This window comes from Schistocerca piceifrons, chromosome 2, assembly GCF_021461385.2.
Source record: "Schistocerca piceifrons isolate TAMUIC-IGC-003096 chromosome 2, iqSchPice1.1, whole genome shotgun sequence".
NCBI lineage: Eukaryota > Metazoa > Arthropoda > Insecta > Orthoptera > Acrididae > Schistocerca > Schistocerca piceifrons.
In genome coordinates this window covers 923,559,356-923,584,315 of record NC_060139.1, presented here as the reverse complement: position 1 = coordinate 923,584,315, position 24,960 = coordinate 923,559,356, and the positions used below count along the sequence as shown (strand labels likewise).

The 24,960-nt window shown below is 43.8% G+C and overlaps 1 protein-coding gene across 1 annotated transcript; it reads left to right on the top strand.

Annotated features, from left to right (window-relative positions):
* Positions 1 to 345: 345 nt before the first annotated feature.
* Positions 346 to 1,014, top strand: LOC124775986. The gene has a single exon (XM_047250826.1). It carries the CDS (start codon positions 346 to 348, stop codon positions 1,012 to 1,014), a length of 669 nt encoding a protein of 222 aa, XP_047106782.1.
* The last annotated feature ends 23,946 nt before the right edge of the window (positions 1,015 to 24,960 follow it).

Genomic DNA, 24,960 nt, shown 5'->3' with positions numbered 1-24,960 from the left:
CCTATTTTATGTCCTACGATGTGGCTATTTATCGTAGCGCTCATGACAGCAATGTTAAGCTATATCCAGGACAACTGGAACTTCCGCGAATGGGATCTCGCAACGGTGGCATATATGCTTCAGGAGTGGGTGGGAAAAATGTATCTGTTGCTTACATATGGTATATGCGCTACAACTGGACTAATGCATCTCAAATCATTCATGAGGGCCCTGAGATTCACAGATAACTGTGTAAGTGGAATAGTTACTGAAAACTGGAAGCAGATGACGGGTAATATCGTCTTCCTTTCCTACTGTGTGGTGACGACCACCATGCTTGTGGTAGCGCGAAAAGATTATCTCGATATGTACGCGACGTTGATCCTCCTTGTCCTCGTCCTTTACAAGTCGATAGTAGCGCTGCAGTTCGTCTTTCTGGTTTTGGAGCTACGAGAGAGGTTCCAGAGTATTAACGCCAGTGTAAGAGAGTCGTTGCCACCACTCAGCGTGAAAGAGCTTCGTACAGTGTTTGGGGTTGGGAAGGAGCAAGTGTCGCCACAGGCCACCTCTGGCAGACTGCGACAGCTGAGGGAGGCGTACGTGGTGCTGATGCACGCAGGGGAGACCCTGCAGCGGCACTTCGGCCTGCCAGTGGCCCTGAACATCGCCCACTGCGTGGGCGGCATCACGTTCTACGCCTACGGGATGCTGAGCCCGGCCGCGACGCGGCAGTTGTCCTACCGGGGGGTCAGCTTGTCTGTGCTGTGGCTGGCCCACCACTCGCTGCGGCTGGTTGCGATGCCATTGGCGTGCGCGGCCACTGCCGACGCTGCAGCCGACACGGGGCCCCTGCTGCTCAGGGCGTCCGCCGTCTGCGACTGGCGCAGTCCAGAGCTGGACACCTTCATGAGACTCACGCTTCGAGGACCACGACTGCGCTTCACCGCCGCCGGACTGGTCGTCGTCGATAGGCGCCTGCTGGTCTCTGCCCTCGCCGTGGTAGTCACCTACCTAGTCATCCTGGGACAGCAGTGAGGAGAATCCTGCAGCGGATGCAGAATAGGACAACCTGAGTTCTTTATGTACCTCAGCAGCATCAGTGTAGTGACAGGAAGAATGTCTTCACGTGTACTGTGTTAAATTTTAAGGAGTAAACAGAATTTGGTAAATTATTCTGAGTACAGTTTAATGTCCTTTTCGGAGGAACATTTCACAGTCTGTTTGGTTTCAATATACATCGTGAATCACCTAACACTTGCGCCTCAAGTATTTTGTACATGAAAGGCACTTTCGGTATGGAGTTTACACACAATCGAATTATAGGCAAGGGCGCGTATTAGCAACCAATACACAGCTATTGAAACCCTGACCAAAGCGCTGTTTCTTACGACAGTTTCAAATTTTTTAATAGGACAATGTGTATCGACAGTAAAATACTAAAAGTAGCATAAATGAGAATGTCAGTGGTGTCCATTGCAGCTAGTCAGTGGAAGTAGTTTACGAGTTATCGTATTTGGAAAATGTAAATACCGACAGCTGTTTGTTCCATCCCATTGCTTAGATACCTAGCGGTGACGCTATGTTGGTTTACATTGTGTTATGTGTTTATTGCGATTGCATTGCGACAGTTCTCTCACTCATTGTGTGATAGTGGACGTAGTAATGTGTGTTTGGAAGATGGTATGTGCCATTGCGGAAAAAGTGCCGTGCTCATGGTTTATAGTGAATGTATGACGTATGCTGGTCTTTCGTGTATCATGTATGCCGAAAGATATGCAAGTAGACGTAACATCTTTAGCATCTTCATACAATTACAGATGACATTAAACGGACAGTTGTTGCTGCCTGCTCTGCAGTTTTCGCTGAAATGACAGAACGTGTGCATCAATAGTTGCATGGCTAAGTGCAACCTTGTACCGACGCTGGTGATGCACGGGCTTTAGGGTACTTGTGCTCCTTAAGTGCCGGACCCCACAGAGGTACTGCATTTATCTTTGTTTGTCACTCGTTTGTTTTAGGAAATGTTCCAGTTAACAACATGAGACGTCCCGAGACATAGTAACGTCTGAGTAGGGCTGCATACGTGCATCCATGTGAAACTCACATTCGTTTCTGCTGAAACACTGAACACACAACTGTCGGTGATTACAATGTTCAGTATACGATATTTCATAAAGTATTTGCACTAGACTCCGGAGAAAACACCACTGATGTTCTATTTTACTCCAATAGCATTGTGTTATAGAAAATAGGCATTACATATTTATACCTTTTCTAACTAAACGTACATTTCAAAAATTATAACATTCTTTGTATGGACTACAAAGGCGAGCACCAGCCTACCACTCCAATCTGTAAAATCCACATATCAATACCACCTTCGGTTATCGAAATATATGAGATGCAAGTTTTACATCATTCATCCTGTATGTTATTTACAGTACCTTATGTGATTTTGTGGATGTAAAAAATCGTAAATGTCGTGTGACTAGGGCCTCCCGTCGGGTAGAGCGTTCGCCGAGTACAAGTCTTTCGATTTGCCGCCACTTTGGCGACTTGCCAATCGATGGGGATGAAATGATGATGATTACGACAACACCCGGTCTCTGAACGACGAAAATCTCCGAACCAGTCGGGAATCGAACCCTGGCCCTTATGATTGACATTATGTCTCGCTGACCACTCAGCTACCGTGGGCAGACATTTGGTGTAAGTGATGAACGGATATGGTAGGACACCAGTGATTATCGGCTATCCTTACGTGGACACATTACACTGATGCCATGGAGATGTTTTTTTATGTCTTTTATACATCTGAGAATTTCCCTTTCTTCTGTCATCCTCACAACATTTCCCCAAAAATAATTGTATACAATGTGTGGAACGTAAAAAATGGGAGGGCTGGTAGAGTGGATAATAACAAATAGCTTTCACGCAGAAATTCACGTCCGCATGCCCTAGCAGTCGATGTTAGGCCTCATTTAACAGCATCGTGCTCCGCCGTGAGGTAGGCATACAACCCGCAATCCGAATTGACACGGCAGCAGGTCTGCAGGACCAAGTTTTTAATATCTTTGTGACATTAAATAAAAGGGGGGTTGGGTTGAAGTTTTATGACCTTTATCTGCAAAAGGTTACAAAAACTCGTCTAAATTATGCCCTACTGCTTGAGTGCACGCCGTGCAACGACCCCTAAGTGATTGTGGCACTCTTTCAAACGTCCCAGGCAAAGTGGATATTGCATCAGTGGCTGGCATAATTCACACTAACTGCCTTACATACTCATATATATCCGTAGGTATTTCATAAGCAACAGCTTTCAGGCGTCCACGGAAGAAAAACTGAAGTGTGTCAAGTCGGTGGAAAGTGTAGGCCGTGCCACCGGCCCACCAAGCCCCATCCCGTTCACACCAAAAGTCTCATCCCAACGATTTCGCACCGCATGAGCGAAGTTCGCAGATGCACTATCCTCTTGGTATTACATGCGCTTTTGCATGTTCAGTGGGACACTTTCCGTTCCACAGAAAGCTTCATCCGTAAAAAGAACGAAGTGTGAGAATTCAGGCTGAATAGCGCATTTCTGAAAAAGTCACTGGTCGAAGTCAGTGCGACGCGGAAAATCATCCGCGTTAAGGGCAGGAACTTTCTGAAGATGGTAGTTGTGCAAATCATCTTCATTCCACACGCGCCAAACCGTAGGACAGGTTACACCAATTTCTCAACACTCCGCGAGATTATTGAGGGAAACGTTTGGCTGCACTGCTGACGCCTCCTCTTCAAACTCTGGTAAATGCATTGTGAATTGAAGACTGCGGATGCCCGACCTCCGCAACTGTATCACGAAGTGAATGCATCGGTCTTCGATATAGGCCTTAAATACGCGTTCGCCTTTACGATACCTTATTAGTGGACTACTGACCTTAAGTGCACTGCAGGGACCTGAAGATGGCGGCGAACGTTTGTGGACATATCACCTCACGAACCAATTAACGTACTACTGTTGAATAGCGAAAGCATTTCCATCCGCCGTCCTGAAAGCACAGTACTTGCCTGCCCTTGCCTCCCAAGAAATGCGCTCAATTTCGCGTCAGCACCGCACAGTAGCAAGCGTAAGTGTTTTCCCTTTTGTTGACACACTAACGCAGGGTGAACCAGATTCTGCAGAGTGCACTCCTCTGTGCAACGCCTTATCAAACAGGCAATTGCACTGACAAACGGAACGCGTTCACGTCCCAGCAAGTGCCGGAAGGAACTGCATGACGTTTCCCGCCTGGAATACCTGCTACCATTTCAACTCGGGTGACGGGCTGTGTGCCTAACTTCCCAGGAGCGCCTGACGCTGTTAAACGACGCCTACCGCCGAACGCTAAGGGATGCGCACATAGGTTGCTATGTGAAAGTTGCTTGCTATGACCCAATCTAAAGGCCCTTTCTTTTTTCACATTCATTTTAGAAACACCCTGTATGTTCAGTTTTTCTGTGTCAAAAGTAAAGCAAATGCTCCCTTCTTCTCTTTTTATTTCTATGGCAGTTCCTTTCTTTTCCCCTGTCGACAATAATGGTGTTTTATCGCAATCCTCTCTTTCTCGCTTCTCCAGCCCTTCTGCATGTCCACTGCTGTTAGCGCTCGTAGTTCAAATCTGTCTTTGCGTAATTTGTCTCTATTGTTCTGAAATGTATTTTTCTCTTCTTTCTGTACATCTTGTAACATATTTGTCCTTGAGAACGCTTGTTTCAATGTAACAGATTTGATGTTGCAAGATTAAACAAACCGATAAATAAATTTTAAAACATAATGTGACTGACAGTTTATTTACCTATTATGTGCAAATTAAGTTCAGCAAAAGATGAAGTAGGTTGTCTGAACATATCGCCCACACATAGTACAGCTTCATTACATTTAAGAAAAGTATTGAGCTCAAAGCTTCTGCAAACTATGATGCATCCTTCGTTCATCTTAGCTCTCTCATGACACTACACTCGTCGGGATTTTGAAGTCCGATTGAAATTCGAACAAGTAAAACAGCTTAGTTAACAATCTACGAATGATAAATCACCGTGCCGTCCACTGACTGATACACACATGTAGTCATACAAAAGGGCGATTGTAACGCAATAACATTTACGAATGTCAACCTTTTATCCTGTATATATCTTAGACTTGAGTTAAAAGTTTGACTGTTGTGTATTAGTAAGAATTACCAACAGGATATGTTCTTATTTTGATAATCGCCAAGCGGTTAACATTGTTGACAACCTAGTCAAAAAATTAGTGGAATGTTATTCTAGTGTATGACGCCGTAATGGTAGAAGTTTTGAAGAATGATATAATTGTTATCTATACGAGTCCCATTAGTGAATACGTGTACATATGATTTCACTGTCCCTTAACAGTCATATGTTAGATATTGGCAATCACCAATTCTACAGAACTCCTAGCTATTTTGGCTATGGAATATATTGAAATACACTCCTGGAAATTGAAATAAGAACACCGTGAATTCATTGTCCCAGGAAGGGGAAACTTTATTGACACATTCCTGGGGTCAGATACATCGCATGAACACTGACAGAACCACAGGCACATAGACACAGGCAACAGAGCATGCACAATGTCGGCACTAGTACAGTGTATATCCACCTTTCGCAGCAATGCAGGCTGCTATTCTCCCATGGAGACGATCGTAGAGATGGTGGATGTAGTCCTGTGGAACGGCTTGCCATGCCATTTCCACCTGGCGCCTCAGTTGGACCAGCGTTCGTGCTGGACGTGCAGACCGCGTGAGACGACGCTTCATCCAGTCCCAAACATGCTCAATGGGGGACAGATCCGGAGATCTTGCTGGCCAGGGTAGTTGACTTACACCTTCTAGAGCACGTTGGGTGGCACGGAATACACGCGGACGTGCATTGTCCTGTTGGAACAGCAAGTTCCCTTGCCGGTCTAGGAATGGTAGAACGATGGGTTCGATGACGGTTTGGATGTACCGTGCACTATTCAGTGTCCCCTCGACGATCACCAGTGGTGTACGGCCAGTGTAGGAGATCGCTCCCCACACCATGATGCCGGGTGTTGGCCCTGTGTGCCTCGGTCGTATGCAGTCCTGATTGTGGCGCTCACCTGCACGGCGCCAAACACGCATACGACCATCATTGGCACCAAGGCAGAAGCGACTCTCATCGCTGAAGACGACACGTCTCCATTCGTCCCTCCATTCACGCCTGTCGCGACACCACTGGAGGCGGGCTGCACGATGTTGGGGCGTGAGCGGAAGACGGCCTAACGGTGTGCAGGACCGTAGCCCAGCTTCATGGAGACGGTTGCGAATGGTCCTCGCCGATACCCCAGAAGCAACAGTGTCCCTAATTTGCTGGGAAGTGGCGGTGCGGTCCCCTACGGCACTGCGTAGGATCCTACGGTCTTGGCGTGCATCCGTGCGTCGCTGCGGTCCGGTCCCAGGTCGACGGGTACGTGCACCTTCCGCCGACCACTGGCGACAACATCGATGTACTGTTGAGACCTCACGCCCCACGTGTTGAGCAATTCGGCGGTACGTCCACCCGGCCTCCCGCATGCCCACTATACGCCCTCGCTCAAAGTCCGTCAACTGCACATACGGTTCACGTCCACGCTGTCGCGGCATGCTACCAGTGTTAAAGACTGCGATGGAGCTCCGTATGCCACGGCAAACTGGCTGACACTGACGGCTACGGTGCACAAATGCTGCGCAGCTAGCGCCATTCGACGGCCAACACCGCGGTTCCTGGTGTGTCCGCTGTGCCGTGCGTGTGATCATCGCTTGTACAGCCCTCTCGCAGTGTCCGGAGCAAGTATGGTGGGTCTGACCCACCGGTGTCAATGTGTTCTTTTTTCCATTTCCAGGAGTGTATGTTACATTAAAATCAAGTGAAATAATAGGTATCGCACATTATACGCAATGATCAATGGTGATAGCCAACATTTCCACTTCAAGGATGACACACAAGTACGCGTACGGAATATTTTTGCAGTAGTAAGCTACCAGCGTTTACGTGTCAAAAGCAAACAAAATGAACAGTTGGGTAGATAAGGTTTGAAGAGAATCGAAAATTCACTTAATATCTCCATTAACCCCAAGTATGTAATGGTAGAAGCGTATAAATATTTACGGCAAATATTAGCTGTAGTATTAATATTAAACAAAATAATGTGTTTTGTTAATATTGGGCTTGAAAACTTACCTAAATATTTGCCATTCATTAAGACGAAGTCTTCTGCAAGTATTGTTACCAGTTACCTGAAGTCAAGCACATTTCTTTCACCACACGTCCACGAAAGTCCTACACAGACTTAATGTTACTCAGTGCAAACCCAACGTTTCCTTTGCTATAAGTAGATGTTGCGAAATAGAAATATCCTTCCTGGAGAAATTATTTTGGCGCATGAATCGGATATCCCAGGATAACAGTTCGTAAACTTTGTTTTTGTGAAATATGCCAGGAACGTTGATTTCCATGTGTTTTTTAAAAGTGACTTCCATTAGAAGAAATGGAGAACTTTCGCGTTAGTCACCATATACACTGGCTGTTTATTTAGGCCCACCTCAGCGCTGCCCATAATTCACACCAACTAAGGTCTCGATTCAAACAATCTGCTCACATGTCATACCATACTGTATGTGACAATGTATTTTGCTATAATTTATATACACTCAGTGCCGGTTTAATGTCCTGAAAACAAAAGAGGACGCTAGCCGCGCCATACTGAGAGGGGTGCTAGAGTTGGCCATGGTTAAATGAAAACCGAACACCCTTCACAACACTTTGTCGGCGCCACGGATGGCCCGACTGTTGAGTTTCGCTATTGTCATCGCTGTGGTATGGAAACAGCATAGTGCAAATCACAGACGGACGCCGTTGTTGGGTTACGTCCCTGGTTGTTTGTGACTGCTATGCAAGGGGCCCGGATTCGATTCCCGGCTGAGATGGCGATTTTCTCCGTTCAGGGACTGGATGTTGTGTTCTTCATCATCATCTCATCCCCATCGACACGAAAGTCGCCGCAGGAGACCAGGTCCACCCGACAGGAAGCCCTAGCCACACGACATTTCATTTACCTTATGTAGTAAATCGCCAAGCCGCTTTCTTTAGTTATGCTTATGCGCCTTACTGGAAATATATTGTTGCTTGCATTTTGGTGGATTACATCTACATCTACATCTACATGGTTACTCTGAAATTCACACTTAAGTGCCTGGCAGAGAGTTCATCGAACAATTGTCATACTACTTCTCTACCATTCCACTCTCGAATGGCGCGTTGGAAAAAGGAACATCAACATCTTTCCGTTCGAGCTCTGATTTCTCTTACTTTCTCCCTACTTAGGTGGGTGTCAACAAAATATTTTCACATTCGGAAGAGAGAGTTGGTGATTGAAATTTCGTAAATAGATATCGCTTTGCAGCCTTTGTGTCAATGACTGCCACCCCAACTGGCGTATCATTCAGTGACACTCTCACCACTATTGCACGATAACACGAAACGGGCTGCCCCTCTTTGCACTTTTTCGATGTCCTCTGTCAATCCTATCTGGTAAGGATCCCACAACGCTCAGCGATATTTCAGTAGAGGACGGACAAGTGAAATGTACGCTGTCTCTTTAGTGGGTTTGTCACATCTTCTAAGTGTTCTGCCAAAAAAGCGCAATCTTTGTTTCGACTTCCCCACAGTATTATCTATGTGGTCTTTCCAATTTAAGTTGCTCGTAATTGTAATTCCTAGGTATTTAGTCGAATTGAGAGATTTATCGTATACCCAAAATTTATCTGATTCCTTTTAGTACCCTTACGCTTCCAAGTCTACCTTTTCTTCACGTGGGTTGGGTTCATCAGCTTACGGTTCGCCTCTTTATTACGCCTATGTTATCCGTCCCACGCTGTGGCGAGGTATTTACCGTTTGCGCCTCGCGATATGATTGGAAGCTCGATTTAGGTTTTGACGCAGAACGTAAGTGGAAGTGGCTGCCTTGGCCAGTTACCTAACTACCAGAGTGTAATATGACGACTTAAGTTTTACGCATTTTACCTAAAATCTGATTCTCGGTTCGTCAGGTAATCATTGTACGTCTGTGCCTTGGGACGTGTCCCCGCCGGTTGATTAGGAAAGAAGGAGTGAGATGAGCAATGTCCATGGCCCGATGGGCTGCTCTGACTAATATTGTGTCAATTTTTCCATTTACCAGACGTTTGGTGGTGTCATATCGAGCAGCTTTTTTTGCTTTTTGTTTCCTTTTTATGAATTCCTTTTCAGTTAAACCTCAGTCATTCGTTGTATTTTAGTCAAACAGACGTTTGCGATCTAGCTATACGAAGACTGTTTTTTCAGAACCTTTGAAGAGATCGTTATGTAACTTCAATCTGTAAAATGTTACCTTGCTTCTCCTAATCCAATTTGTAGTAAATATTTAAACGAGTGGCACACAAGATTTGTTTGTTTTTGGAACGAGAACAACATTTGTTGTAAGTTCAATTTTTCATACTTCATGTTCCCATGAGTGACTTTTCGAGAGTTGAGAGCAAGTATTTGAGTAAACACTAAAACCTTTTCTTATTTGATCCAATGAAATATTTGAAGACATCGTCGAACAATTATCTGTAATTCTTAATTAATTTTAATTAATTTAACAGGTTTGCCTTGATATGCCAAGGTCCTGTAGGCATAATTAAAGAAGTTATTTTTGGTAAGTGTTAATAAAATCTTCATACGAATACCGTTCAGTTCCTACTTGAGCCGGTCCTTCCACTCCAAGTCAATCTCACGCCAGTAGTATGTACCTCTCTAACTGCCTGATGAAGTGTTATGTTCTTTGTATTAAAGGGTGACTAATTGATTAATAACGGAAATTGTATTGATATTTAAATGCATTATTCTACATGTGCTACGGTTACAAATGTTTACTAAATTCTTTGCATTTCATTTCCCTTCTAATTATTACACTGTGTTTTTAATTTAATTTTAAATTAATTACTAAAAACATGGAATGCATGAGAAGATGATCATCTCTATTGTGTGAATTCACAAATAAAATTCGAAATTTATGCCAAGCCAGCTGATCAGTACGAACATGCTCATAAGTTGTCAACACTGGAAGACGAACACGGAAACATTCCCTCTCCAAAGTTTCCTCACCGTGCAGCAACAAAACTATGTGCCCCTGCATCTAGATTCTCCTCTGAGGTTATAGGTCAACATTTTATACGGCTACTGTACTTCCTCCTGTACATGTTGAACCAACGAAGGAGTCAGGTACCTTCAGCAGTTGCAGGTGGCAAATATTTAAGCTTTACCGATTTAGGATATACATAAGTAATACATCTTCAGAAGCTGTAAAGCTTTAACACCCGTTACAAAAGGAAATGGATATTCGAAACTGATGACGACTAAACACGCTTCTCAGCTTTTTTGTGTACCAGAATGCTTCGCCAAATAAAATAATATTCTAGTTGTTGACAATGTTCAGCCAAGTTAGTGACATTAAAGTCCTCCATTAAGAAGAGTAAGAATTAAATAATGCCACACGCTGGTTTGAGAACTATAACCCAGTTATTAGATTTCCAGAGATGTAATTTACGAGTCGAGCACCGTTTTGGCAACAATTATATTTTTATTGATGTGTTCATGAGAGTCGAACGCTGGTGTTGGCAAGAAACAGTCTTGGTGGTATCATGTGACAGCGATGAAATTTGACACGGAATTCCACAGGACGATTGTCACTGTCTTTGGGAGTGTAGAAAATAACATTTCGCTTATTGCTTTATTGCTGTTGTAGCAGTACCTGTCAGAGACATTATTATCCTCATCTACCAGAATGTGTATGTTCTTGGCCCCGTAATTGGAAAGCTTCATTATATATGCAGGAACTAATCCTCTTTATGAAAGATCTAATACTAAGGTAAGCTGTGAAGTAAGACGATCAAATTAATTGAGAGAAGTTTGAAAGCAACACATATCCCGGTCTCGCTGTCAAATAAGTGTTGTACGTCATAACAGAGCTGTTGTGAAGGCAACAAGAAGAGTACTTTCTGCAACGTAATCAGCTTAGCAAGTTCTGGTGGGAAATAGTCGGTATGGGGGCGTGCTATACAAGGGAGACTTCCAGTTTTAGAATCATCTCTCCAGTTTTGTATGAAGTTTGGACAGTAATTGGATTGGCACCAATGGAAGAAGATGTAAGACGTAAAACCCTCTGGGCTAACCCAAGGTGGTGCCGAGACAGGAAGCCTATTTTATGTCCTACGATGTGGCTATTTATCGTAGCGCTCATGACAGCAATGTTAAGCTATATCCAGGACAACTGGAACTTCCGCGAATGGGATCTCGCAACGGTGGCATATATGCTTCAGGAGTGGGTGGGAAAAATGTATCTGTTGCTTACATATGGTATATGCGCTATAACTGGACTACTGCATCTCAAATTATTCATGAGGGCCCTGAGATTCACAGATAACTGTGTAAGTGGAATAGTTACTGAAAACTGGAAGCAGATGACGGGTAATATCGTCTTCCTTTCCTACTGTGTGGTGACGACCACCATGCTTGTGGTAGCGCGAAAAGATTATCTCGATATGTACGCGACGTTGATCCTCCTTGTCCTCGTCCTTTACAAGTCGGTAGTAGCGCTGCAGTTCGTCTTTCTGGTTTTGGAGCTACGAGAGAGGTTCCAGAGTATTAACGCCAGTGTAAGAGAGTCGTTGCCACCACTCAGCGTGCCAGAGCTTCGTGCAGTGTTTGGGGTTGGGAAGGAGCAAGTGTCACCACAGGCCACCTCTGGCAGACTGCGACAGCTGAGGGAGGCGTACGTGGTGCTGATGCACGCAGGGGAGACCCTGCAGCGGCACTTCGGCCTGCCAGTGGCCCTGAACATCGCCCACTGCGTGGGCGGCATCACGTTCTACGCCTACGGGATGCTGAGCCCGGCCGCGACGCGGCAGTTGTCCTACCGGGGGGTCAGCTTGTCTGTGCTGTGGCTGGCCCACCACTCGCTGCGGCTGGTTGCGATGCCATTGGCGTGCGCGGCCACTGCCGACGCTGCAGCCGACACGGGACCCCTGCTGCTCAGGGCGTCCGCCGTCTGCGACTGGCGCAGTCCAGAGCTGGACGCCTTCATGCGACTCACGCTTCGAGGACCACGACCGCGCTTCACCGCCGCCGGACTGGTCGTCGTCGATAGGCGCCTGCTGGTCTCTGCCCTCGCCGTGGTAGTCACCTACCTAGTCATCCTGGGACAGCAGTGAGGAGAATACTGCAGTGGATGCAGAATAGGACAACCTGAGTTCTTTATGTACCTCAGCAGCATCAGTGTAGTGACAGCAAGAATGTCTTCACATGTACTGTGTTAAATTTTAAGGAGTAAACAGAATTTGGTAAATTATTCTGAGTACAGTTTAATGTCCTTTTCGGAGGAACATTTCACAGTCTGTTTGGTTTCAATATACATCGTGAATCACCTAACACTTGCGCCTCAAGTATTTTGTACATGAAAGGCACTTTCGGTATGGAGTTTACACACAATCGAATTATAGGCAAGGGCGCGTATTAGCAACCAATACACAGCTATTGAAACCTTGACCAAAGCGCTGTTTCTTACGACAGTTTCAAATTTTTTAATAGGACAATGTGTATCGACAGTAAAATACTAAAAGTAGCATAAATGAGAATGTCAGTGGTGTCCATTGCAGCTAGTCAGTGGAAGTAGTTTACGAGTTATCGTATTTGGAAAATGTAAATACCGACAGCTGTTTGTTCCATCCCATTGCTTAGACGCCTAGCGGTGACGCTATGTTGGTTTACATTGTGTTATGTGTTTATTGCGATTGCATTGCGACAGTTCTCTCACTCATTGTGTGATAGTGGACGTAGTAATGTGTGTTTGGAAGATGGTATGTGCTATTGCGGAAAAAGTGCCGTGCTCATGGTTTATAGTGAATGTATGACGTATGCTGGTCTTTCGTGTATCATGTATGTCGAAAGATATGCAAGTAGACGTAACATCTTTAGCATCTTCAAACAATTACAGACGACATTAAACGGACTATTGTTGCTGCCTGCTCTGCAGTTTTCGCTGAAATGACAGAACGTGTGCATCAATAGTTGCATGGCTAAGTGCAACCTTGTACCGACGCTGGTGATGCACGGGCTTTAGGGTACTTGTGCTCCTTAAGTGCCGGACCCCACAGAGGTACTGCATTTATCTTTGTTTGTCACTCGTTTGTTTTAGGAAATGTTCCATTTAACAACATGAGACGTCCCGAGACATAGTAACGTCTGAGTAGGGCTGCATACGTGCATCCATGTGAAATTCACATTCGTTTCTGCTGAAACACTGAACACACAACTGTCGGTGATTACAATGTTCAGTATACGATATTTCATAAAGTATTTGCACTAGACTCCGGAGAAAACACCACTGATGTTCTATTTTACTCCAATAGCATTGTGTTATAGAAAATAGGCATTACATATTTATACCTTTTCTAACTAAACATACATTACAAAAATTGTAACATTCTTTGTATGGACTACAAAGGCGAGCACCAGCCTACCACTCCAATCTGTAAAATCCACATATCAATAGCACCTTCGGTTATCGAAATATATGAGATGCAAGTTTTACATCATTCATCCTGTATGTTATTTACAGTACCTTATGTGATTTTGTGGATGTAAAAAATCGTAAATGTCGTGTGACTAGGGCCTCCCGTCGGGTAGAGCGTTCGCCGAGTACAAGTCTTTCGATTTGCCGCCACTTTGGCGACTTGCCTATCGATGGGGATGAAATGATGATGATTACGACAACACCCGGTCTCTGAACGACGAGTATCTCCGACCCAGTCTGGAATCGAACCCTGGCCCTTATGATTGACATTATGTCTCGCTGACCACTCAGCTACCGTGGGCAGACATTTGGTGTAAGTGATGAACGGATATGGTAGGACACCAGTGATTGCCGGCTATCCTTACGTGGACACATTACACTGATGCCATGGAGATGTTTTTTTATGTCTTTTATACATCTGAGAATTTCCCCTTTCTTCTGTCATCCTCACAACATTTCCCCAAAAATTATTGTATACAATGTGTGGAACGTAAAAAATGGGAGGGCTGGTAGAGTGGATAATAACAAATAGCTTTCACGCAGAAATTCACGTCCGCATGCCATAGCAGTCGATGTTAGGCCTCATTTAACAGCATCGTGCTCCGCCGTGAGGTAGGCATACAACCCGCAATCCGAGTTGACACGGCAGCAGGTCTGCAGGACCAAGTTTTTAATATCTTTGTGACATTAAATAAAAGGGAGGTTGGGTTGAAGTTTTATGACCTTTATCTGCAAAAGGTTACAAAAACTCGTCTAAATTATGCCCTACTGCTTGAGTGCACGCCGTGCAACGACCCCTAAGTGATTGTGGCACTCTTTCAAACGTCCCAGGCAAAGTGGATATTGCATCAGTGGCTGGCATAATTCACACTAACTGCCTTACATACTCATATATATCCGTAGGTATTTCATAAGCAACAGCTTTCAGGCGTCCACGGAAGAAAAACTGAAGTGTGTCAAGTCGGTGGAAAGTGTAGGCCGTGCCACCGGCCCACCAAGCCCCATCCCGTTCACACCAAAAGTCTCATCCCAACGATTTCGCACCGCATGAGCGAAGTTCGCAGATGCACTATCCTCTTGGTATTACATGCGCTTTTGCATGTTCAGTGGGACACTTTCCGTTCCACAGAAAGCTTCATCCGTAAAAAGAACGAAATGTGAGAATTCAGGCTGAATAGCGCATTTCTGAAAAAGTCACTGGCCGAAGTCAGTGCGACGCGGAAAATCATCCGCGTTAAGGGCAGGAACTTTCTGAAGATGGTAATTGTGCAAATCATCTTCATTCCACACGCGCCAAACCGTAGGACAGGTTACACCAATTTCTCAACACTCCGCGAGATTATTGAGGGAAACGTTTGGCTGCACTGCTGACGCCTCCTCTACAAACTCTGGTAAATGCATTGTGAATTGAAGACTGCGGATGCCCGACCTCCGCAAATGTATCACGAAGTGAATGCATCGGTCTTCGATATAGGCCTTAAATACACGTTCGCCTTTACGATACCTTGTTAGTGGACTACTGACCTTAAGTGCACTGCAGGGACCTGAAGATGGCGGCGAACGTTTGTGGACATATCACCTCACGAACCAATTAACGTACTACTGTTGAATAGCGAAAGCATTTCCATCCGCCGTCCTGTAAGCACAGTACTTGCCTGCCCTTGCCTCCCAAGAAAAGCGCTCTATTTCGCGTCAGCACCGCACAGTAGCAAGCGTAAGTGTTTTCCCTTTTGTTGACACACTAACGCAGGGTGAACCAGATTCTGCAGAGTGCACTCCTCTGTGCAACGCCTTATCAAACAGGCAATTGCACTGACAGACGGAACGCGTTCACGTCCCAGCAAGTGCCGGAAGGAACTGCATGACGTTGTCCCGCCTGGAATACCTGCTACCATTTCAACTCGGATGACGGGCTGTGTGCCTAACTTCCCAGCAGCGCCTGACGCTGTTAAACGACGCCTACCGCCGAACGCTAAGGGATGCGCACATAGGTTGCTATGTGAAAGTTGCTTGCTATGACCCAATCTAAAGGCCCTTTCTTTTGCCACATTCATTTTAGAAACACCCTGTATGTTCAGTTTTTCTGTGTCTTTTTATTTCTATGGCAGTTCATTTCTTTTCCCCTGTCGACAATAATTGTGTTTTAACGCATTCCTTTTTTTCTCGCTTCTCCAGCCCTTCTGCATGTCCACTGCTGTTAGCGCTCGTAGTTCAAATCTGTCTTTGCGTAATTTGTCTCTATTGTTCTGAAATGTATTTTTGTCTTCTTTCTGTACATCTTGTAACATATTTGTCCTTGAGAACACTTGTTTCAATGTAACAGATTTGATGTTGCAAGATTAAACAAACCGATAAATAAATTTTAAAACATAATGTAACCGACAGTTTATTTACCTATTATGTGCAAATTAAGTTCAGCAAAAGATGAAGTAGGTTGTCTGAACATATCGCCCACACATAGTACAGCTTCATTACATTTAAGAAAAGTATTGAGCTCAAAGCTTCTGCAAACTATGATGCATCCTTCGTTCATCTTAGCTCTCTCATGACACTACACTCGTCGGGATTTTGAAGTCCGATTGAAATTCGAACAAGTAAAACAGATTAGTTAACAATCTACGAATGATAAATCACCGTGCCGTCCACCGACTGATACACACATGTAGTCATACAAAAGGGCGATGGTAACGCAATAACATTTACGAATGTCAACCTTTTATCCTGTATATATCTTAGACTTGAGTTAAAAGTTTGACTGTTGTGTATTAGTAAGAATTACCAACAGGATATGTTCTTAATTTGATAATCGCCAAGCGGTTAACATTATTGACAACCTAGTCAAAAAATTAGTGGAATGTTATTCTAGTGTATGACGCCGTAATGGTAGAAGTTTTGAAGAATGATATAATTGTTATCTATACGAGTCCCATTAGTGAATACGTGTACATATGATTTCACTGTCCCTTAACAGTCATATGTTAGATATTGGCAATCACCAATTCTACAGAACTCCTAGCTATTTTGGCTATGGAATATATTGAAATACACTCCTGGAAATTGATTAAGAACACCGTGAATTCATTGTCCCAGGAAGGGGAAACTTTATTGACACATTCCTGGTGTCAGATACATCACATGATCACACTGACAGAACCACAGGCACATAGACACAGGCAACAGAGCATGCACAATGTCGGCACCAGTACAGTGTGTATCCACCTTTCGCAGCAATGCAGGCTGCTATTCTCCCATGGAGACGATCGTAGAGATGCTGGATGTAGTCCTGTGGAATGGCTTGCCATGCCATTTCCACCTGGCGCCTCAGTTGGACCAGCGTTCGTGCTGGACGTGCAGACCGCGTGAGACGACGCTTCATCCAGTCCCAAACATGCTCAATGGGGGACAGATCCGGAGATCTTGCTGGCCAGGGTAGTTGACTTACACCTTCTAGAGCACGTTGGGTGGCACGGAATACACGCGGACGTGCATTGTCCTGTTGGAACAGCAAGTTCCCTTGCCGGTCTAGGAATGATAGAACGATGGGTTCGATGACGGTTTGGATGTACCGTGCACTATTCAGTGTCCCCTCGACGATCACCAGTGGTGTACGGCCAGTGTAGGAGATCGCTCCCCACACCATGATGCCGGGTGTTGGCCCTGTAGCCTCGGTCGTATGCAGTCCTGATTGTGGCGCTCACCTGCACGGCGCCAAACACGCATACGACCATCATTGGCACCAAGGCAGAAGCGACTCTCATCGCTGAAGACGACACGTCTCCATTCGTCCCTCCATTCACGCCTGTCGCGACACCACTGGAGGCGGGCTGCACGATGTTGGGGCGTGAGCGGAAGACGGCCTAACGGTGTGCAGGACCGTAGCCCAGCTTTATGGAGACGGTTGCGAATGGTCCTCGCCGATACCCCAGAAGCAACAGTGTCCCTAATTTGCTGGGAAGTGGCGGTGCGGTCCCCTACGGCACTGCGTAGGATCCTACGGTCTTGGCGTGCATCCGTGCGTCGCTGCGGTCCGGTCCCAGGTCGACGGGTACGTGCACCTTCCGCCGACCACTGGCGACAACATCGATGTACTGTTGAGACCTCACGCCCCACGTGTTGAGCAATTCGGCGGTACGTCCACCCGGCCTCCCGCATGCCCACTATACGCCCTCGCTCAAAGTCCGTCAACTGCACATACGGTTCACGTCCACGCTGTCGCGGCATGCTACCAGTGTTAAAGACTGCGATGGAGCTCCATATGCCACGGCAAACTGGCTGACACTGACGGCGGCGGTGCACAAATGCTGCGCAGCTAGCGCCATTCGACGGCCAACACCGCGGTTCCTGGTGCGTCCGCTGTGCCGTGCGCGTGATCATTGCTTGTACAGTCCTCTCGCAGTGTCCGGAGCAAGTATGGTGGGTCTGACACACCGGTGTCAATGTGTTCTTTTTTCCATTTCCAGGAGTGTATGTTACATTAAAATCAAGTGAAATAATAGGTATCGCACATTATACGCAATGATCAATGGTGATAGCCAACATTTCCACTTCAAGGAAGACACACAAGTACGCGTACGGAATATTTTTGCAGTAGTAAGCTACCTGCGTTTACGTGTCAAAAGCAAACAAAATGAACAGTTGGGTAGATAAGGTTTGAAGAGAATCGAAAATTCACTTAATATCTCCATTAACCCCAAGTATGTAATGGTAGAAGCGTATAAATATTTACGGCAAATATTAGCTGTAGTATTAATATTAAACAAAATAATGTGTTTTGTTAATATTGGGCTTGAAAACTTACCTAAATATTTGCCATTCATTAAGACGAAGTCTTCTGCAAGTATTGTTACCAGTTACCTGAAGTCAAGCACATTTCTTTCACCACACGTCCACGAAAGTCCTACACAGACTTAATGTTACTCAGTGCAAACCCAACGTTTCCTTTGCTATAAGTAGATGTTGCGAAATAGAAATATCCTTCCTGGAGAAATTATTTTGGCGCATGAATCGGATATCCCAGGATAACAGTTCGTAAACTTTGTTTTTGTGAAATATGCCAGGAACGTTGATTTCCATGTGTTTTTTAAAAGTGACTTCCATTAGAAGAAATGGAGAACTTTCGCGTTAGTCACCATATACACTGGCTGTTTATTTAGGCCCACCTCAGCGCTGCCCATAATTCACACCAACTAAGGTCTCGATTCAAACAATCTGCTCACATGTCATACCATACTGTATGTGACAATGTATTTTGCTATAATTTATATACACTCAGTGCCGGTTTAAGGTCCTGGAAACAAAAGAGGATGCTAGCCGCGCCATACTGAGAGGGGTGCTAGAGTTGGCCATGGTTAAATTTGAGCCCAGCTACATGAGGATCAACTCGAATAGTTAATATTTAAAACACGTTTGTACTAATAACGACAATATTTCAAATCGGAGACAGTGGATGTCTGTAACCACACATTCCCAACCATGAGGGGTAGTCGAATGAAAACCGAACACCCTTCACAACACTTTGTCGGCGCCACGGATGGCCCGACTGTTGAGTTTCGCTATTGTCATCGCTGTGGTATGGAAACAGCATAGTGCACATCACAGACGGACGCCGTTGTTGGGTTACGTCCCTGGTTGTTTGTGACTGCTATGCAAGGGGCCCGGATTCGATTCCCGGCTGAGATGGCGATTTTCTCCGTTCAGGGACTGGATGTTGTGTTCTTCATCATCATCTCATCCCCATCGACACGAAAGTCGCCGCAGGAGACCAGGTCCACCCGACAGGAAGCCCTAGCCACACGACATTTCATTTACCTTATGTAGTAAATCGCCAAGCCGCTTTCTTTAGTTATGCTTATGCGCCTTACTGGAAATATATTGTTGCTTGCATTTTGGTGGATTACATCTACATCTACATCTACATGGTTACTCTGAAATTCACACTTAAGTGCCTGGCAGAGAGTTCATCGAACAATTGTCATACTACTTCTCTACCATTCCACTCTCGAATGGCGCGTTGGAAAAAGGAACATCAACATCTTTCCGTTCGAGCTCTGATTTCTCTTACTTTCTCCCTACTTAGGTGGGTGTCAACAAAATATTTTCACATTCGGAAGAGAGAGTTGGTGATTGAAATTTCGTAAATAGATATCGCTTTGCAGCCTTTGTGTCAATGACTGCCACCCCAACTGGCGTATCATATCAGTGACACTCTCTCCACTATTGCACGATAACACGAAACGGGCTGCCCCTCTTTGCACTTTTTCGATGTCCTCTGTCAATCCTATCTGGTAAGGATCCCACAACGCTCAGCGATATTTCAGTAGAGGACGGACAAGTGTAATGTACGCTGTCTCTTTAGTGGGTTTGTCACATTTTCTAAGTGTTCTGCCAACAAAGCGCAATCTTTGTTTCGCCTTCCCCACAGTATTATCTATGTGGTCTTTCCAATTTAAGTTGCTCGTAATTGTAATTCCTAGGTATTTAGTCGAATTGAGAGATTTATCGTATACCCAAAGTTTATCTGATTCCTTTTAGTACCCTTACGCTTCCAAGTCTACCTTTTCTTCACGTGGGTTAGGTTCATCAGCCTACGGTTCGCCTCTTTATTACGCCTATGTTATCCGTCCCACGCTGTGGCGAAGTATTTACCGTTTCCGCCTCGCGATATGATTGGAAGCTCGATTTAGGTTTTGACGCAGAACGTAAGTGGAAGTGGCTGCCTTGGCCAGTTACCTAACAACCAGAGTGTAATATGACGACTTAAGTTTTACGCATTTTACCTAAAATCTGATTCTCGGTTCGTCAGGTAATCATTGTACGTCTGTGCCTTGGGACGTGTCCCCGCCGGTTGATTAGGAAAGAAGGAGTGAGATGAGCAATGTCCATGGCCCGATGGCCTGCTCTGACTAATATTGTGTCAATTTCTCCATTTGCCAGACGTTTGGTGGTGTCATATCGAGCAGCTTTTTTTGTTTTTTGTTTCCTTTTTATGAATTCCTTTTCAGTTAAACCTCAGTCATTCGTTGTATTTTAGTCAAACCGAGTGTAAAGACGTTTGCGATCTACCTATACGAAGACTGTTTTTTTTTTGCAGAACCTTTGAAGAGATCGTTATGTAACTTCAATCGGTAAAATATTGCCTTGCTTCTCCTAATCCAATTTGTTGTAAATATTTAAACGAGTGGCACACAAGATTTGTTTGTTTTTGGAACGAGAACAACATTTGTTGTAAGTTCAATTTTTCATACTTCATGTTCCCATGAGCGACTTTTCGAGAGTTGAGAGCAAGTATTTGAGTAAACACTAAAACCTTTTCTTATTTGATCCAATGAAATATTTGAAGACATCGTCGAACGATTATCTGTAATTCTTAATTAATTTTAATTAATTTAACAGGTTTGCCTTGATATGCCAAGGTCCTGTAGGCATAATTAATGAAGTTATTTTTGGTAAGTGTTAATAAAATCTTCATACGAATACCGTTCAGTTCCTACTTGAGCCGGTCCTTCCACTCCAAGTCAATCTCACGCCAGTAGTATGTACCTCTCTAACTGCCTGATGAAGTGTTATGTTCTTTGTATTAAAGGGTGACTAATTGATTAATAACGGAAATTGTATTGATATTTAAATGCATTATTCTACATGTGCTACGGTTACAAATGTTTACTAAATTCTTTGCATTTCATTTCCCTTCTAATTATTACACTGTGTTTTACTTTAATTTTAAATTAATTACTAAAAACATGGAATGCATGAGAAGATGACCATCTCTATCGTGTGAATTCACAAATAATATTCGAAATTTATGTCAAGCCAGCTGATCAGTACGAACATGCTCATAAGTTGTCAGCACTGGAAGACGAACACGAAAACATTCCCTCTCCAAAGTTTCCTCACCGTGCAACAACAAAACTATGTGCCCCTGCATCTAGATTCTCCTCTGAGGTTATAGGTCAACATTTTATACGGCTACTGTAATTCCTCCAGTACATGTTGAACCAACGAAGGAGTCAGGTACCTTCAGCAGTTGCAGGTGGCAAATATTTAAGCTTTGCCGGTTTAGGATATACATAAGTAATACATCTTCAGAAGCTGTAAAGCGTTAACACCCGTTACAAAAGGAAATGGATATTCGAAACTGATGACGACTAAACACTTACGCCTCTCAGCTTTTTTGTGTACCAGAATGCTTCGCCAAATAAAATAATATTGTAGTTGCTGATAATGTTCAGCCAAGTTAGTGATATTAAAGTCCTCCATTAAAAAGAATAAGAATTAAATAATGCCGCACGCTGGTTTGAGAACTATAACCCAGTTATTAGATTTCCAGACATGTAATTTACGAGTCGAGCACCGTTTTGGCAACAATTATATTTTTATTGATGTGTTCATGAGAGTCGAACGCTGGTGCTGGCAAGAAACAGTCTTGGTGGCATCATGTGACAGCGATGGGATTTGACACGGAATTCCACAGGACGATTGTCACTGTCTTTGGGAGTGTAGAAAATAACATACTTTGCTGCTGAAAATTTGCAATGAATTAAAAGAATACAGTACTCTGAGTCCATCTTATCCCTGTGAAATAAAGTTCACCTGTCGTACAAAGCCTTGTAATCTTCATGTTACTTGACAGGTGCACACAACGGGTGCAGGAAACTAAGGAACCGGTTAGTTCTTTGATACTTTTGAGTTATTATCGAAAACGAGTCTGGAATCAGTACATTTTGTCCCTGAAATCAGTCGTATTATTAAGACGTTATTTTACATTAATTAAATCGTCACAAAAATCCTTATGCCACTGAACTCAAATTATCAAAATGACGAAAACCCAATGAGCCTCTTCTCCTCAGATAACTTTCTCATACCAAAAATTGATGTGACTTTTGATGTCGGGCCTTTATGGCTACCTCATCTACAATTTGCGTCATTTGCACTGAATGCGATCATGACTGGGTTACTGATTATGATCTTTATTGCTCAAGTAGATCATCTTTGAAAACGGAACTCCACAAATGTAAGTTGAAGGAAGCGCAATTAAAGTAAACGCCTACGTTCTTGTAACTTTTTTGTAACTTCAAGGTACACATCTCCATTATCTAATGTACTCCTGCTCTTAAAAAATTTTTGTAAATCTTTAAGCTTTGTTTCGTGTTGAAGTTCGATTATTCGATTTATCCGATGGGTTTACTGAAACCCAAATTGGTAGAATAATTTGTGATCATCATGTTAAACATGCCAGCTGTTCGCTGTGGCCGGCCGCGGTGGCCAAGCGGTTCTAGGCGCGTCAGTCCGGAACCGCGCGACTGCTACGGTCGCAGGTTCGAATCCTGCCTCGGGCATGGATGTGTGTGATGTCGTTAGGTTAGTTAGGTTTGTGTAGTTCTACGTTCTAGGGGACTGATGACCTCAGATGTTGAGTCCCATAGTGCTCAGAGCCATTTGAACCATTTGTTCTCTGTGAGAATGACACAGCCTCGAAAACTTCTAACGTAAATCCTGTTTTTTATTTCATCTAAACATTCTTTCAATTAGGACCTCATGTTGATACGTGCTTCTGATGATAGTTAAATCTAATTAGAGAGTAGCAGTTATAAGAAACTTAGGCAAATCTCTTTCTCTCTCTTTTTTTTAAGTTCATTTTTATACCACTGTTGTTTGGTCTCAAAAGAAAATATTTCATTTCGTAAAAGTAAATGTTGCCCATTACTGTCTTTATATTTTTGGCGTTTATTTGCATTGCTTTTTGCGGATTTCGACTAACACATTGTTATCGAGTTCATATACCGTAACGCTGTGCACCATGTATGACTTCATTAAGTTTTAATAATTCAATACAGGTCTGTTGGTATGTTAATACTTTACCAAGTGATAATGTTGTTAATATGCACGTTTGCAGAACACAAAATATGTCGTGAAAGAAAACTTTATACTGTTTATTTACCAGTTTTGACAAACACAACTATGCCTGGTGAGGAACTGCGTAAAGTTGTAACACACCAAGGGATAGGGATTACAATGCTAAAAATAAATCTAGTTGTGTGCCTCTGGAGTGTTGTCTGAGCTGTGTGACTGGATATGAGATTATCTGACAGAAAGGCCCCAGTTCACAGTAAGTGACACAAAGTCACCGAGTGAAGCACAAGTGGTATACAGTGTTCACCAGGGAAATGTTACAGGCCTTCTGCTGTTCCTAAACTGTATAAACGATTTAGGAGTCAATCTCAGATTGTTTGCTCATAATACTATCACGTACCGTTTAGTAAAGTCAACAGAAGGTATGGGCCAACTACAAAATATTTAGATTAGCGATCTGTATGATGGAAAAAAGTATCTGCCGCTAAACAATGAAAAGAGGGAGGTCATACACTTGAGTGCTGAAGGTAATTAGTAAAATTTTGGTTACTTGACAAATCACACATATTTAAAGGCTATCAATTCAACTAAATATCTCAGTATAACAATTTGGAACCACTTAAGTTGAAGCAATCACATAAATAGTGTGGGGAAGACGAACCAAAGACTCCATTCTATTGGCAGAACATTTAGATGATGCAACAATTCCAAACAGTAGACTGCCTACATTATGTTTGTTCGTCCTTTCCTAGATTTATGCACCGAGGTGTAGGATCCTTACCATATAGAACTGACAGAGAACATCTAAATTCAATGGAGGGCGCTAGTTTTGTACTGTCGCGAAAAATATGAGAGAGTGCTATGCATGTGGCATGTGAGATCGCTTGACAATGATTGAAACAAAGGCGTTTCTTGTTACGGCGAAATCTTTTCTCGAAATTGAACTCGAAAAATATCTAGCGAATGCGAAAATGTTTTGTTGACGCACACCTACGTAGGGAGCAATGATCATCATAATAAAATTACACAAATCAGAGCTCAAACGGAAAGATTTATGTGTTTGTTTTTGCAGCCCGCTTTTCGTGACTGGAAAGATTGATAAATAGTATGAAAGTGAAAGTGTGCAATGAAGAGTAGTCTTGTAGATCCAGATGCTGTTGCAGACTCATTTGAAATCCATACAATGACGAAAGACTCAACATGAATGTGAGAAAAATATTGGGTTGGTGCATAAGTTCACGGCGTTTTACCGTATGTTCAATAAACACCACATATAACGGAACAGAAACTTCGTCTTCAGTAATATATTCTCCTTCTATATTTGCTACAGTCTGCCAAGGCCTGGTTAAGTTAACAATACTGCTGTACAAATCACGTGATTTTGGGATGAGGAACTCATCGAGCCATTTTGGAGCATCCTTTTATCCGGAGAGGAGTTTCCTTGAAGGTTGTTCGATTGAGACCGGAAAAGGAGAAAATCTCATGGCATAAGATCAGGT

What these genes read in the sequence shown, in the direction of transcription:
- LOC124775986 (XM_047250826.1), top strand. Translation starts at nt 346, where the DNA reads ATGTACGCGACGTTGATCCTCCTTGTCCTCGTCCTTTACAAGTCGATA.